Below are 15862 nucleotides of genomic sequence, written 5' to 3' on the forward strand. Positions count from 1 at the left end.
GTAACAGGTATTATTTAAAATAAAAAAATAATAATAATGTAAAACGCTAAATCTTCTTTTCACTGCTGTTCAGTCGGATGTCTTCCTCCAAATTGTTTATTTAACTGCTAGTCGGAAAGAAATGTATTTCCGCATATCGACGGTCGTTTTAATGTGTTGTTATGGCAACGAATCCACCTCCCGTGTGTTGTGGACTGTAGCAAACATACAGCCCAGCTGCCAAGAGTTCGAGTTGATTAACCTGTCACATTTTTTTTTTAGGCACCTGTAAATTATACAGCTATCGTCGCATCCATGGCCCATTACAGAGTAAGTATTTGGTTACATACTTTCTGTAGCTGTTGATTATTTTTTACGCGGTAAAGGTTAGTTTATAGTTGGTCGTATGAAACTTGTGCTAACTAGCATTATAGCAACGTGCCCCCGGCTTGTTTGCATGAAGCTTGGCAGTAAACGCGCCCTCAAGCGGAGGCGTATAGTTTTCGTATTTGTCATGTAATTAGTTTTGCTGATTACTAAAGGAAATCCCCATCACAAACCCACAATTATTTTGCCAGTGGATAAAACCTGTCAGACGTGTGCTGCTAATATACAGTAACTTACGTGCAAGTCAAACATTTGTGTTATGTTTCAGGCCTCTGAATCTAAGCGAGAGCAATTTAGAAGATATCTTGAAAAATCTGGGGTCCTTGACACTATAACAAGCGGTAGGTATACAAGCAATTAAAATACATTATTTAGCATGTAAATTTGCATCCAATGCAACCATCCATGCACCTACTTTTCACCTATGTGCCTGCTGTGCTGCTTCATCACCATGTCGTTTCTCTTTTGCAGTTTTAGTGGCACTTTATGAAGAGACTGACAAACCTAACAATGCACTGGAGTATCCTTTTCCTATGTATGCAGCTTTATAGGACTTTTAGTGGTAATAGACAGGTGTTGGTGTGCCTTAAATGTGATTAAGGACCCAACCCCAAAACCCAAAACAAAAGGGGATGCTGTGTATTCTTATGAGAAAAAATAGCAGAAAACATAGTTTTTTAGTGTGGTCAAATATTTACATAGTATATCTGATAAAATACAATAATAATTTCCAGCCTATTAACCACTGTTGGAAAACCAGAATGTTATGTTTCTGCTTTGAGTTGAACCTGTTCGTGGTTTCCCCAAGGAAAGGGTGTAGCTGAGAACTGTGGTCCCTGTTGTATTTGAGCTAACATGGCAACAGAAAGCCTCAAGCCTTTTCCATTACAAGCCCCTTTCCACATGTACTTTAACCTGTAAATGATACGGCAATTCTTGATGGCCTAAATTTGGGAACAGGACATTTTTGACAACTCTGGACATAGTAAGATTTCCAGACACGTTTCTCCGTGGCTCTGGTTTAACAAAAGTTAAAAAGTTTACAGTCTTCTTACAGATTTATTCCATAACCACAAGACTATCCTGTCTCTGGTGTAAAACTGCTCATTGTATTATGGACCATCACTAGGGGGAAAGAAGTATCAGCCAGTGAATATACAATACAGTATTTCCCCTTTGAAAGTATTTCTGGTGTTTTAAAATGTCAGTAATCCAGTTTAGGGGGGATAAACAGCCATTCAGCTGCAAAACAGGTTTTAAAATCTGTAATTTAGGCGGCCTGTGTGAGAACTTTTTTCTGTGGTGTCGTCATCTATCGAGAACAAATGTGTCATGGAAACAGAGTGAAAATTGATTTTAAAGTGTGAATGTTGAAACCCACTGCTAGATAATTGAACCCAGCAAAGCTACAGTTTTAATGTGTCAACCAGGCTTTAGTTTGTTTGTTCACCTTGAATATTACAGTATACCTTTTGTACGTCAGGCAGAAGATTAGTATAGTTAACTGGGAGCTTGTTCTTGAGCCGTAGGAATTGTTTTCTCGCAGAAATGTCCCATGAGCAGCAAACAAAATCATCATTTTGCTTTACATGAATGGCCCCAGAAGGAAACAAGTCACTGTTGTTAGTGTCTTTAGCCATCTAGCTTTGTTAAAATTAAAGATTTCTGTAGACTGAATATTGAGAGCACACGCTGACCTTAACCACCTGCACAGTTTCATAAAGCTTCACCTCGGTGCGGCCGGTCCAGAGCCAGCAGACGCTGAGGCTCTTCGCATGGAGCTGGCTGATCTACAACAGAAATGCAACCTGCTCATGGAGGAGAACAAAGAGCTGAGAAACAGGGTGAGATGCTGGTAAAAGATTCTGTCTAAATTTACAGAGCTGCCTGTGTTTGAGTGTGTCGCTCCTATTGTAACCTCTAACCTCTGCCTTAATATCATTTTCCAGCTGATGCAGTATGAACCGTCGCCTGAAGATGGAGCAGCACAGTAGAAACAAGGGGTTTTGTCTTTGCTTTCTGGGCTAAAAAAACGTTAAACAATTGCATTTTTTTGAAGAATATGTACATGTTTATTACATAATAATAATAATAATAATAATAATGGATGTACAGTGAACACAAAATCGCTGTTATTTTTTTTGTTATATAACAAGAAGCAACTTTTTGCTGTCATAAGTAAAAATCTTTTTTCAGCATTTGGCATTCGTTATTCTCTTGATGTCCTAAATTGACAGTTGTTCTGTTTCCAACTAAATAATTCTGCTTACATACTCAGCCCCTCATCTAAAATAAATACATTAAAATTACATTACATTACTCAATTTTAATTTATTTATTTTAGAAAAGTCTTTAATTTTTTTCAGACATTTAAATTGATAAACTGCATGACTGAGTATCAAGTAAAAAATAATTTGCATACAAAAGCAATACTTCAGAGGTTGCTGCTCTTGTCCTTGACAGGAAATTATAGTCTGATAGATGACAGCGCATTAAAGACAAGTTTTTATTCATGTCACCATACGAACTCAAAGATATTTAGCACTCATTTTCCGCTGTGACAGACGCATCCAGACCTGGATGTTTTTATGTTTAATGTTCTTGCTGAAAAACTCTGACATGTTGGATGGGATTAATTCAGACAGTGTTACTGATTTAAAAGTATCTGGTTGTGTAACAGCACAATGCGACCTGAAAACAACATTATAGATTTGTGGGTCTATTTTCCATTCCCCTATAATCATTCAGACAGAGCTGCTGCATACAGCCAAATCATTAAATGTCCATCTGACCTGAAAATGTAAGGAAACAAAACAGTCCACTGTGGTCTGATCACCCGTTAAAATCTGAGGAGTAGATGTTAGATTGTCTTTACGCTTTTAAAAAAAAAAAACGGCTCATCTTTGGTGTCAAGAGTATAATCTCTGTAGCAATGGGTAACAAAGGCTTTTTGTGCTTGCTTTGATGTCTTTTAAAGAACTTTAAAGGTGTGAAAAGTGCAGTAATATAGTTTTGACATAACTTGCACCCAAACGTGGCTTAGGGCGACTTTCTGTTGCCATGTTGGCGAGCATACAGTCTGTCGTTTATATCTGCAGATCAGTTGGAGCTCGTCTGCTGCTGGCGATGCTCGTCGCGGACACTCGGCGGTTTGGAGAGGAAGTGGTGGGGCTGTTACTCTCACGGCTGTGTCGAGATACAGAGCTCAGCTCCCCTGCAGAGTCTGGACTCTGGGACCTGCTCGGCCTCTTGATGTCCGATTTGGGGAGCATCCTCGCCCGGGCGCCCACACAGCTGCTGTGTAGCTTCGTGCTGTTGTTCCCGTGGTAGGAATCTCCGCTGTCCGAGCCATTCCCCTCTACCAGAGTGGAGCAGTTCCACGGCGGACTGACCCTCCGCGACTTCCTCGCAATGCCTGACAGTGTTGTGCAGGAGGAGGTGTCTGCTACAGGGAGGGTGGGATACTCAGAGCTCGCACACTCCATGTCCTCGTGCTGGGGTGAAGATTGTTCTTCTGGCTCGTACTGTTTGTCCGCAGGAGGAGAACGTGTCTCGCTGCTCGTGTTGTTGGAGTTGCTGTTTTGCTCCGTGGGGCTCGGCACTCCCTCCTTGGCGTCCTTGTGACTGTCTGGCTTTGCGCCAGGGTCCCCTTGTATTGGGACGAAGGCAGAGGAGGCGTTAAGAAGAGGGTAGTTAGGTCCGTTGCCCTGCTTCTCCAACAGTAATGTGTATCCACATGGTGCTGTGGGAATAGTCGTCTTGCGACCCACAGACGTGCCGATGCAAACCTGATGCACAACCGAGTTCTTTTTTGACTTGTTGACGTAATAATCATCCAGATCGTCCTTCAGATGTGGGTAGAAGTCCAGGATGCCCTTCTTGAGCTTCTTGAATCCCAGGTGCATGATCTCAAGAAGGCTGAGAAAGAGGGAGATGCAGGCAATCGCTTGCATGAACACCATGAAAACAGTTTTCTCAGTGGGCCTGGAGACGAAGCAGTCCACCACATTTGGGCACGGCTCCCTTTCACACTTGTAAAGAGGGCTCAGGCGGTGTCCATAGAGGATGTACTGACACATCATGAAGCTGACCTCAACCACTGAGCGAGTAACAATGTGGGCCACATAAGTACACAACAGAGAACCCCTCAGCGGTGCTTTGTTGAGCTTCCCCTGCTCCAGCTGCCTCATCTCCTTTTCAATCCTCCTCCGCACCTCCACCAGCTCCGCGTCCACCGCCTCCAGCTCCCGACGGAGAGCCACCTTCTTGCAGTGGCGCTCCTTCTCCAGAGCTCGCAGCTGGTAGATGGCGTGACCCATGTACACCAGGGAGGGCGAGGACACAAAAATCACCTGTAGCACCCAGTAGCGGATGAGGGAGATGGGGAAGGCCTCGTCGTAGCAGACGTTGCGGCAGCCGGGCTGCTCGGTGTTGCAGATGAAGTCTGACTGCTCGTCGTTCCACACGTCCTCTGCTGCGACGCCCAGCACCAACATCCGGAATATGAACAGGATGGTCAGCCAGATCTTGCCGACTATGGTGGAGTGGATATGCACCTCCTCCAAGATCCCTCCAAGGAAGTTCCAGTCTCCCATTTTTTTACATCAGCAGTGCTATAATGAATGAGGAGAGTTATGATCCAGTAATGGATTAAAAAACCAACAAACACATAATATAAACAAACAATATTGAAACAGATCCATAGATTTTATTTTATTTTTTTTAAATAATATAAGGATAGTGTGACATTTTACAGTTGAAAAATCAACTCGTCAGTGATCTCTGGTGGACAAACAATTTAAAGGTGTCTACCTCAAATCTAGTTTGGCATTCCTGTATTGCAATTTCATGTTACTTATCGGTCGACATGCACACTGATATCGATATATCTGCTTGATTTTTCTTTTGCTATCACATTTGTTTGCAAAAAAGCAGAGGAAACAGGTGAAAGTGGCAGGTGATACTGAAACAAACGTAGGCCTGAGAACCAGTGGTGGAAAGTAAAAGTACTGCACTTGAGTACAGTTTAGAGCTACTTGTACTTTGCTTGAGTATTTCCATTTTATTCTACTTTAAACTTCACCACCACATTTCAGAGGGAATATTGTACTTTTTACTGCACTACATTTGTTGACAGCTGGAGTTACTAGTCACTTTCCAAATAAAGAATTTATACAGTAAAAATAGTTTGTAAAATTATACATTGCTATGATACATCTAACTACCAAACAGTATATAAAGTAATTAAAACTAGCTCCCCTTTGACCAACTACAACATTAAAATGGCCTTACATGCTAACACATCAATACACCTTGCATAATGAGTACTTTTACTCTTGATAATTTAAGTACAAGTATCAAGTCTGATAATACTTCTGAACTTTTTAAGTCTAATTCTGAGTGAAAGACTTGTACTTGTAACAGAGTATTTCTACATTGTGGTATTGCTAGTTTTACTTGAGTAAAAGATCCAAATACTTCTTCCACCACTGCTGAGAACAAGGTTTTCAATTATACAACCAGTTTACCCAGTTACAACGGAGCCCTAACCCATTAGACACTAATTAAAACGCTGAAGTACTAATCTGATAGTAATTAATTGTTGCAATAGGTACTGAAAAATGTCATTTATTTAAAATTAGTTAACTTACCTTTCATCTTGGATATGAAATGTAACAACAAAGGCTTTTTTTGCTGCTGTTGAACACAATCCTACGAGCACATCTTGTGTAAAGGGTAAAAATGATACATTTATAGATTTTTAAAAAATCTAACTGGGAGAGATTTCAGTCTCCACTGTTGGTAAAAACTGGACAAAAACAAACGATCCTGGCTCTAGTAGTTCACAACTTATAGCCTGTGAGAGACTAAAACGATCAATACTGGTGCAGCGCTCTGTTGCCATTTACCTTGCAGCAGTGTGAATGGACTGACTGCCAGTTCCTGTCATTAGGGGTGAAATGCGTTGCAAAATATTCAATATACACCCGTTGCTGGTTGAACCCAAAGGACCCTGAACTTGTTTGATCCTCTGAATTCACACAGGGCTGAAGTGGTGCATTGGGTTGGACCCTTAGACGGGAAACTGGCATCTGAGAGCGCCTTGAAGGTGGATTATAATCCATACGATAAAGTGCTTCTGAAGTGGATCAATAATTTAATCTGACTTAATCTCATGTCCTCGACTGAAAGACTGGTCAAAATAAGAAATATTTCAGCCACAACAAACTAATGACCAGTGTAATGAAGTGCTGTCACTGTTGGCTGTTGCAGCTGGAGCTGAAACAATTAATTGATCAACAAAGAAAAATTAATCTGCAACCATTTTGATAATCGATCAATCGTTTAAGTCCATTGGTTTGATGCTTTTCTTAGTCTTACGTGATAGTAAATAGACTTTAAATAGACTGTTTATGTTGACAAATAAAGCAATCTAAAGACATCCGGACAGGCATTTAATCTGTCGATTATTTTCTCATATTTTGCCATCACAATTTCCTAGAGCCCAAGTTGACGTCTACAAGTAGTTTGTTTTGTCAAACAATTGTCCAAAACCTAAAGATATTCAGTTAACTATCACGAAGGACTAAGAAAACAAGCACAGTTTCACATAAACAGTTTGGAACAATTGAACTTTTGTTTAAAAATTAAGCGATCATCAAAATTGTTGCAGATATATTTTCTGTCAGTCAACTAATTGGCAAAAACATTTCAGCTCTAATCCCAGGTCTCGTCTAGATGGTTACTCTGGATTTGCACGCTTAATCGGTTTGTCCCTGCCACCACAGAGGTAATGGCAGAATCTGAAGGTCTGCACTCGGGGACTGAACCAGCCCCTCTGTTGCTGCTCAGCTATTTTTGACAAAGTAACTCACATCAAGCCTCCATGCCGCCATTGTTTAATCAATGTTGGGGTTTTTTTTCAATACAGCGATCAATGGGGCACGTCCGATTTCATACATGGTTGCTTCTTCACTGTGGATCTAATTTAAAGTTGCTCCTCCCAGCTGATCCATTAAAAGGAAATCAATGACCACAGCTGGACTGCCAGACTCTGCTGGTCTGTTTTCCGTGGTGATGACTGCAGACTGTGCTTCTACTTTTTCCTCATAATACTGAAACACCTATTGGACTTCAGGGTCTTAGAGAACAATTACTTCTCCTGATGTTTCCTCCATTTTGTCTCCTTAGATCCCCTTGCTAAGTTTCTTCATCTTCATGTAGAGCTATAACAGTTGCTATTGTGGGCCTGTAAATACCTGTGGGATGTGTTCAATATTGCGCTAAAAATCAATAAACTTCAGTTGACTAAGTTGTATCTACAAGCAGAGTTTACAAACTTAAGTCACACACCATTTCCTTTTACTGAATGTTATCCATTTATTACTCAAAATAACAGTTTCTTCCTACTAAAGATAGAAGAATTAGGAGAATAAAACATGCAGTGACAAGATTGATTCTGAAAAACCATCAACACAGTCATGGAAACACTAATGAGAAACTTTTGTTCCTCCTCTCTGAACCGAAATTTGGAGAAATCTTACAGAAAATACCACAAACCTCAAACAAATCTGTGTACATTTTAAACAGTTTGTGGTTAAAGTCACTGGTCGACAAAAATTTAACACTTAAGGACAATAACAGCGTTTCTGTGCATTTTAGCCCCCATACTCATATACGTGACACCACTGCCAATCGTTTTCCAGCCCAGACCGTATTCTTTACATTTAAAAAAAAAATGTTTTTCTTCAAGGCAGCCACTGACTAATTTTCTTAGCATGAAAATCACTAACTTCCTGTGACGTAAAACTTCAACGTCTGCTTTTATTTTTCTCAGTCACGTTATTGTTACATGGTAATGCAGTGCACTTTTCAATTCTTTGACAATATAAGATGATGATTATCTCAATAATGTTCACTGACAGATTATCTCAAGCTAGTTTTAAGTTTCTGAAAATTAATTTTCATACAGTAAAATAAATGAACACCCGTGGCTGAAAGACGGGAAGAAAAACAAGACAAATCTACACTCCAGCTGTGGAAAACGGTCAGCAGTAAAGTAAAAAGTACGTGATTTGTTATCAGTGTGATAAAACACACAGAAACGCTGTTTCTTTTCCCGTCAACTGACTGGATTCCTTTTAAAATACTGAATGTTCCTCTTTTTTGCAAAAATGGGTGCATAGGGTTTAGAAAACAAACCTATCAGTAACTGTATATAAAAAAGACAATTATCCCCGGCCGACTACCACTGAACACACAAACCGTCTATCGTCGTCATTTTCTATCGGGAAATCTTACATTTTATAAAACCAAGCAAGGGACCAGCATTGTTCTTAAAATGGAGCCGCAAAAACAAGTTTTCTACAAATGGTTCAGTGGACGTTACATTCATGTCAAAACAACCAAATATTTTCTTGACAAACTCTGGTCCATCTGACATAATGACGGGTAGAGAGGGGGGTGGGGCAGATACTTTTCTAGCGTCCTCCTGACTTGCGTCCAGCCCAGGATCGGGATCGAGAACGTGAACGAGAGCGGGATCTTGATACGGACCGGGACCTGGAGCGGGATGGTGAGTGCGCCCGTCGCACTTCCTCCTCGGTGTAATTTGAAGTCGACGCTGGGTTGACGTTTTCTCGTGGAGATGCAGATTTGGAGCGTGATCGGGATCTCCCCCTGGACTCTCTCCGAGGCCTCTGCCTGTATCTTAAGATCATTTAGACACTTAGTTTTTCTTACGACACTTAATTACCTAACAATTTTGACTCCTACAATAAATCTGCCCCAAAACTTCTCTAAGCGTATTTGTACAGTAATACAATTTGAGCCAAGTCAGACATGACCAAGACAGAAAGAGAGTAACAGATGCAAACTACAACCTCTAAACAGTGTCAAACAAGTTTTACCTGTCGTCCTCGCGGCTCCTGCTTCTTCCTCTGCCACACACTCGTCCACGAGAGCTGAAGAAAGAAATGAAAAAAGTCATTTCCCTTTTCCCTTTCAAAGAAACACTGAAGTACAACAACCGTGAGGAGTCAGTCTGCACAAAGAAAAACTCACCCTCGAGGACTCTCCGATCGTCTGCGATGACGATCATAAGAAGGGCTGCGTGATCGGTATCTGTCGTAGCTGCGGCTGCGTGAACGTCTGCGCCGGCTGTCTCGATCATAGTCATCGTATCGAGAAGAAGATCTGCCTGGAGAACGCCTTTCCTTTGTTTTCATCTGATTTGGTGCTGAAAGCAGTGGCGAGAAAGGGGTTAGTCCAGATTAGAAAACAGAAAGCACAAAACATTCCCAGAAGTAACAGATGGTGTGGAATAGAGCTCAGCAAGATTTCTATTTTTAGATACTCAGGAGGACGACTATAAGAGCTGGACTCTGGTATCATTGGTATGTGTAACAATAATCAAAGTGCTTCCTGCCCCATGGCTCTATGCCAGGCATTACAGCAGACGTGAACCAGCTAACACTTCCACGACTGAGTTTAGCTGGCTGCATAAGATGCATCAGGAAGTGCCAGCAGTCAATATATGTATTAGAAGATAAATATACACTGAAGGGCACAATCTGATGCTGCGTTGCTTACAATAGGACTTGGACATTTTGATTAGTCGCATCAGCATGAGCACAGGTGGCACTAATAACTCCACTTAGGTGTGCCAGTAAGCCATGATGGTGAGCCAGCATGAATACCTACATGAAATGGAGCCATTAATAATTAGTTGCAGAGCAAAACTAAGAAAGGCCTATAGGATTCAACTTTTGAAAATATTGCAGTTGCATGTATTTTGCCTTTGACCGGCAACACCTGCTGAATAATTTTGTTCAGTTTTTATCTTGCTACCACAGCACTTTGCTGTTAAATCTAATGTCACTGTTCATTTTACTCACTTCAAGTATCAACAGCTTCATCGGACCATTTATACGTTTATATTCTGGCAGCAGGAAATCAATTTATTATGGATTCTCTTACTCTATAATACTCTTTATGCCATAACTGTAGCTATTTCAGTGCTGCCTATAGTACATTGCTCACTTATACTTACAATCCAGGTATCAGTGAGAAACACCCAGGTGACCACACAGTGAATCTTAACATCTTTATCTACCAATGTATCATTCAAGTGACAGTGACGATTATATTTCAGTCTACACCAAAAATACTTGCTGACCCGAGTACACAGTATATGGTTGCAAAAACAAACAACGGTTAAAACACTTACTCTTTCTGTCACCCTGGGCAAACTGGATTTCAATCTGCCGGCCACAAACCCACTTCCTGTCCAGGCTGTGAAGAGCATCCTCTGCATCACGCACATCCTCAAATATGCTGGGTGGTTAAGGGTTTTGTTTGCTTGCGTTTTTGGTAAGGCCACACAAATTCAAATAAATGTTTTAGCTTTTTTCCCTCTCAGAAAAAGGAAAAACTATTTCCCCTTACATAAAATATTAAAACATCAATTCCACTATACTTTCATGAACTCCACTTTTTAATTTCCATCCTTCAGATCATCAAGAGGTTTTGCACTTAATTCATTCATTGGCACACTGTGTTTTACATTTATGTTAGGAGGGATGCGAGGCATTCATCAAACATTTTCTTTAAATTTGTGTGGCCTGATTTATAAACAGGTAAAACAGTTTAAAATTAAACACAAATTATACATATATATATTACTTAATATGGTATAACAAGTGAAAGAAAAAGCAACAAACAAATACACGCTCAGTTGATTCTTGTAGAGATAAAAGATGAAGCAAGCTTTTCAAACACATCAAATACTTGTCTGGGGGATCAGGACTACAAATATATAAACAAATCAAATACATTAATAGTTGATTAAATTGCTTTGATTAAAATTAAAATGTCATTGATATCACAGGGAAAGCTGATTTTGTTGCCATGTCAAATTTGTGGATTTGTCTAGGGAGGATACAAAATAATTCAGACTTGTTACCTTTGCCCATGCTTGACTTTGAACTTCATCTTGATCTTTACACTCTTTAATCGACTCCCACAGAGACTTGGTTTTCCTGCTTGCCTTTTCCTCTTAAACCTCTTTTCTTTTCCCAATTCTTTGCCGCCATATCCAAGCTTTGTCTCCGTTCCCTTTTCCTCTTCATGCTTTACTTTCTCTTTTCAACCTTTTCCCTCCCTCTGATCCTGAAGGTCTGTGTGACTTGTCTTTACAGCTACTCTATATGGGTCTTTGTTACTCTTTGTGGCCGGTTCCACAACTGGATGCTTTTACATTTTCTGAAGCAATAACAGAGAAATATGTGTGTTAGATAGTCAATCAAATTATGTGCAAGAAAAATGTCATAAATGCATATCTTCACTGCTGAAAGGAAATAGAAATTGGTTAGAAAGAGCACAAACACAGTAAAAACTCATTGGGAAAGGATATTGAATGTATGCAAATCCTCTTGGTTGACGTGTATAGAAGTCAAGTGGGATGTAGACATCTACTATCGGCCCATAGCGGCCAAACTCACGCCGCAAATCCTCAGGCCTGAACACCGTAAATACAAATATGACTCAACTGACCATCAAGAGCAACTCTACCTACATCATTGACCAGTAACAACAGCTGGGAGAGTAGCTGATAAGAGGGCTAAAGAGACAGTTCACCCCAAAACACACAAAGACTTATTTGAGCTCTTACCTGGCGATCCGATCCACCTGTCCACATAGTTTCTGTGTTAAGTTTGGCTGTTTCTAAAGAACAATTTGTATTCTAAAAAGTTGTATTTTGTTTTGCAACAATTCTGTCGTGTTTTGGGGTAAACTGACCCTTTAAGATATGTACACTATTGTGTTCAACATGCAATTCAATGTAAAACCCACCAAAAAGTCTAAAACTGACATAAGCAGATGCAGCACAGTTGCTCCATTCAGGTTAGACTCATATCAAATGTCCAAGTACAACCTTTCAGCAAATAAAAACTAATTATGTCTGGAGTGCATGGATCAATGGGTTACCACGAAGCTTCAAATATAGATTAAGATTAGCACCAATATGCTTTTTCCAACATTCATATACACGCTGCGAAATCAACATTCGGCAGTAATTGATTATATGCAGTCAGATTATGAAAAAGTTAACAGTAGTCGGCCCAAGCTATATTTAAGTTAGAAATTAGTACCCGATAAGAGTTAGAGACAAAGTTCCCAAATTAGAGAAAAGAGCACCACAGTGGAAGTGGAAACCTAATAAAACATTTTTGAATATATATCTTTTACATATTTTAAAATTTCTATTTTGTATTTATGACTTGACTTTTACAGTACTGGTTTTCTCTTCTCTCACTTTGTTTATTTTGACTGGTATGCATCACAACACCAAGGCTAATTCCTTGTATGTGAAAACCTACTTGGCAATAAACCTGCTTCTGATTCAGAATCTGATCAATTTTGGTCTGTTCTGACTAACTTTTGTTTACTGTAAATTGTGAAATTAATACTGCAGGACGAGTGGGTAATTAAAAACTAGGCCAGTGGATTATAAAGTTGACTGATAATATGTCCATGTAGTTTGTATTCAGATATATTATGATCCAACCCAGTGAAATAATTCTTTGTCTTGCTAACCACTTTATTTGAAATCAGTATAATACCGTGTATTACTAGACTGAACAGAAAAGGGGACAATTAGTCAGCCACAAGGACAGACACATGTTGTCTTTTTATTTTTGTTTTTACACTTCAGTTAATGAAAATGAACTTTAAAGTCACAATATCTTTGGAATAACAACAAACTCCTTTCTTCATTGTTACTTTAAAAGGTGCTTTTACTACGACATTGTAGTAAACTGACTCTATCCATCACTGATATAATTTAACTCTTTTATAAAGCTTTTTTTGAGCTTGTTGATAAATTAACATTACGGTTCATAATCTTTAATGTGACCAAGTAACGTTTAACTGATTTATTTTTTAGAGATTGCAGCTTTCTGACGACTCTTTGACTATGTTCACATTTAGCAGGTATTTAAATGAAAGCATGAATGAATGAAATTAAATTTAAGAGATGTTGCTACGCTTTTTATTAAATCCACACATGGACATGTAACTAACTTTACAGTAAGTTAACTAGGGCCGCGCATTGAAACGTATAACAGTTAATTGACGTTATAGCATAACGTTAAAAAGATTACCTACTTAAACAACAACAGGTAATTCAAATTAATAACGGTTAACTGAAATAAAGCTATAAGCTAACGTTAGCTAGCGTTATGTTTGTTAAAATGAAGTCCAACCAAATGAAATCCGAATTTTTAACAAGTTGGACGTCTTTTTACCTCCAAATTCACCAAAATATTTACTGAAATGTTGTTTATGCGTTAAAGTTGCGTTGTTATCGTTCGTTTATTTATAAAGATGAAAGCGTGCACGGTCAACGTGCAACAGAAACACAATGCAAACAAAGAAACGTCACCAATGCACATTAAGTCTTAACAAAGACATGTTATTATTACAGTTGGTGTTTAATTTTAATTATATGAGTTAAATGTGATGCTGCTGATAAATATTTCTCACATAAAGCGCCTCTGCACGCTGGTTTAACGGAATTTGAGGCTCCGACGAGGAGGCTAACATTAGCTGCTTAGCTAAATCAGCTAGCTACCGTTAATATGACTTAGTTAGCGTTAGTGGATGATATGTGGTTCTGATCCCGTCTGAATGTGGACTCACCTTGACTCATCGGAGATGTTTCTGACAAACAAAGACGTGTTTGGGGGCCTCATGTATCTGGCCATAAACTCACACACACACAGCAGAAGAAATTTTTTGGGGGAAAGGAAAATCTGCAGCGAAAATATTTGTAGCGCATGCGCACCAACAAGGCGCCGTCTAGTTCTTCCTTTCAAACATTAATCAGGCGATAAAAAACCCACAGCGCCCTCTGCTGTTTAAACTCCACCTGCATCACCTGCAGCTGTGGCAGAAACAGTGTACAAAATAAAAACAAACATGTTTATTTAATCATTCAAATTTATTCATAAGTGTATTAAGCTTTTTTTTATTGTGTTATTTCCAGATGGTCCCCTGCTGGAAGCTGAGAAGGTCTTGAGAGGGATCCTTTCGCTGCCTGGTGTTGATCACACTCGTTTGCTTCTGCTGACGAAAGTCACAGAGCCACAAATGACAGTCTGGAAAAGTGAGAAAGCAGAGTCAGAAAGAATTTAAAAAAAACTCACAGTCTATGTTTCTTTCTAACACTGACTCCCTCGTCTTTACAGCAGTTTTTAAAAGAGTTAAAGCCACTGACCTCAACCATGTCGTCCCCTTGGATCTCTCGGACAGAGGTGAACTTATCGGTCTCAGCAATCAGCTTCCCATTCTCCTCTCTGACAGTGCACTAATCAAAACCAAAAACATTGCACGAGGCAAACTTTTTGTGCCATAACCCCCCTTTGTTAAAATCATGCCTCCTGTGCATAAATCAAATTCTTTTTAGCAACTAATAACAAGTTCATGTACAAATGAAAAATGGAGTTTTAAGGCACAAATCTCTCCTACTATATTCATAGTGAACTCAAGAGCATGATAGGCGTTTGTCATATTTCAATGTTTTGATTGTTTATTGTTTTTTCACGAATCAGATTCTTTCAGCTTTACATGCGTGGGGCAACACTGAGGGAGATCTCTGCATCATTTACAGCGTTTACTTAAAAATGCACAAAAACAGGACTGTAGCCTCACTGAAACCTGCATAGCTTCCTGAATGGAGACACTTTTCAGGGTAAAATGTGGCCGTCATCAGCTCACATACAACTATCATATCTTCACTTCTGTGCTCATGACATGCACAAAGAGTTTGAGTTTTGAATTACCTTAAACTTCCTGCCATCCACAGTAGTCATCTCTGACTCCTTTCCGATGCTGAATGAGTGGACTTTGGTGCAGATGGGAGTTTTCATTGTGTAGGTAAAGTCTTTGCCGTTCTGCTCAATCACTAACACCGGTTTGACTTCCTTTCGCATTTTGACAACCATTTGAGGTGCACCTTGAATGCATATTTAAAAAAAAAACATGTATGATGTATGCATTGGCAAATAAATCTTTTAAATATGAAAATATTCTCACCTACTACTTTTAAGAACTCCTCAAGGTTTTCCTCAGAATAAACTTTCCAAGTGCCATTGAAGTCCATGCCTGCTGGTCGTGTTGCTTGCCTGAGGATGTTTGTTGTCCTTCTTGACATAATCCCATCACACACACTGCTGGTTGGCATGTTGGGGACTTCCAACTCCCTGTTATCTGGACTGAAATTTCCAGTGAAAGCCACGACAGGCTGAGCTTTCTGTTAGTCCTCATTCACAGGCTGTGGTGTAACATCTTTACATGCTGCAACAACAGATGTTAAGTAATGTGTAGATGAAATATGGCACCAGATACTAGGGGGGGTGCATGTGAAGATGTTTGCATGGATTGATGAAATCAAAGACGTTTCTTCTTCCAAAATCACTGCATATTAACACTGAAC

The 15862-nt window shown here is 39.6% G+C and overlaps 4 protein-coding genes across 5 annotated transcripts; 1 reads left to right on the forward strand and 3 right to left on the reverse strand.

Moving 5' to 3' along the window:
* Nucleotides 1–21: 21 nt before the first annotated feature.
* Nucleotides 22–2675, forward strand: LOC122863982 (MYC binding protein). The gene is made up of 5 exons (XM_044170957.1): nucleotides 22–309; nucleotides 635–707; nucleotides 838–886; nucleotides 2081–2210; nucleotides 2316–2675. The coding sequence occupies exons 1-5, from the start codon at nucleotides 295–297 to the stop codon at nucleotides 2358–2360; spliced, it is 312 nt and encodes a 103-aa protein (XP_044026892.1). The 5' UTR covers nucleotides 22–294; the 3' UTR covers nucleotides 2361–2675.
* A 168-nt stretch (nucleotides 2676–2843) lies between these two features.
* Nucleotides 2844–7671, reverse strand: LOC122863980 (gap junction alpha-9 protein-like). Its single transcript, XM_044170954.1, has 2 exons — nucleotides 6018–7671; nucleotides 2844–4979 (listed from the first exon to the last, which is right to left on the reverse strand). The coding sequence occupies exon 2, from the start codon at nucleotides 4959–4961 to the stop codon at nucleotides 3453–3455; it is 1509 nt and encodes a 502-aa protein (XP_044026889.1). The 5' UTR covers nucleotides 4962–4979; nucleotides 6018–7671; the 3' UTR covers nucleotides 2844–3452.
* A 50-nt stretch (nucleotides 7672–7721) lies between these two features.
* Nucleotides 7722–14225, reverse strand: LOC122863981 (serine/arginine-rich splicing factor 10-like). Of its 2 annotated transcripts, none has more exons than XM_044170956.1 (6): nucleotides 14068–14225; nucleotides 11780–11884; nucleotides 10595–10698; nucleotides 9430–9604; nucleotides 9276–9329; nucleotides 7722–9069 (listed from the first exon to the last, which is right to left on the reverse strand). In XM_044170956.1, exons 1-6 carry the CDS (start codon nucleotides 14130–14132, stop codon nucleotides 8847–8849), a joined length of 726 nt encoding a protein of 241 aa, XP_044026891.1. In that variant the 5' UTR covers nucleotides 14133–14225; the 3' UTR covers nucleotides 7722–8846. The 2 variants fall into 2 exon arrangements, with proteins under 2 accessions (XP_044026891.1, XP_044026890.1); XM_044170955.1 differs by having other exon boundaries at nucleotides 7722–9075.
* A 124-nt stretch (nucleotides 14226–14349) lies between these two features.
* On the reverse strand, nucleotides 14350–15606 carry LOC122864977 (fatty acid-binding protein, liver-like). Its single transcript, XM_044172824.1, has 4 exons — nucleotides 15463–15606; nucleotides 15210–15382; nucleotides 14645–14734; nucleotides 14350–14525 (listed from the first exon to the last, which is right to left on the reverse strand). The coding sequence occupies exons 1-4, from the start codon at nucleotides 15578–15580 to the stop codon at nucleotides 14475–14477; spliced, it is 432 nt and encodes a 143-aa protein (XP_044028759.1). The 5' UTR covers nucleotides 15581–15606; the 3' UTR covers nucleotides 14350–14474.
* Nucleotides 15607–15862: the final 256 nt, after the last annotated feature.

The sequence above is a fragment of the Siniperca chuatsi genome, linkage group LG17 (genome assembly GCF_020085105.1).
Source record: "Siniperca chuatsi isolate FFG_IHB_CAS linkage group LG17, ASM2008510v1, whole genome shotgun sequence".
NCBI lineage: Eukaryota > Metazoa > Chordata > Actinopteri > Centrarchiformes > Sinipercidae > Siniperca > Siniperca chuatsi.

Coding starts and splice junctions, on each gene's coding strand:
- LOC122863980 (XM_044170954.1), bottom strand. CDS start 4,961: ATGGGAGACTGGAACTTCCTTGGAGGGATCTTGGAGGAGGTGCATATC.
- LOC122864977 (XM_044172824.1), bottom strand. CDS start 15,580: ATGTCAAGAAGGACAACAAACATCCTCAGGCAAGCAACACGACCAGCA. Junction 14,735..15,209: donor TGGATGGCAGGAAGTTTAAG/GTAATTCAAAAC, acceptor GGTTTTGATTAG/TGCACTGTCAGAGAGGAGAA. Junction 14,526..14,644: donor AAGGGGACGACATGGTTGAG/GTCAGTGGCTTT, acceptor TCACTTTTCCAG/ACTGTCATTTGTGGCTCTGT.
- LOC122863981 (XM_044170955.1), bottom strand. CDS start 14,132: ATGGCCAGATACATGAGGCCCCCAAACACGTCTTTGTTTGTCAGAAAC. Junction 9,605..10,594: donor TGCCCAGGGTGACAGAAAGA/GTAAGTGTTTTA, acceptor CACTGCTTTCAG/CACCAAATCAGATGAAAACA. Junction 9,076..9,275: donor AGGAGCCGCGAGGACGACAG/GTAAAACTTGTT, acceptor AATGATCTTAAG/ATACAGGCAGAGGCCTCGGA.
- LOC122863982 (XM_044170957.1), top strand. Junction 887..2,080: donor AAACCTAACAATGCACTGGA/GTATCCTTTTCC, acceptor CCACCTGCACAG/TTTCATAAAGCTTCACCTCG. Junction 2,211..2,315: donor ACAAAGAGCTGAGAAACAGG/GTGAGATGCTGG, acceptor ATCATTTTCCAG/CTGATGCAGTATGAACCGTC.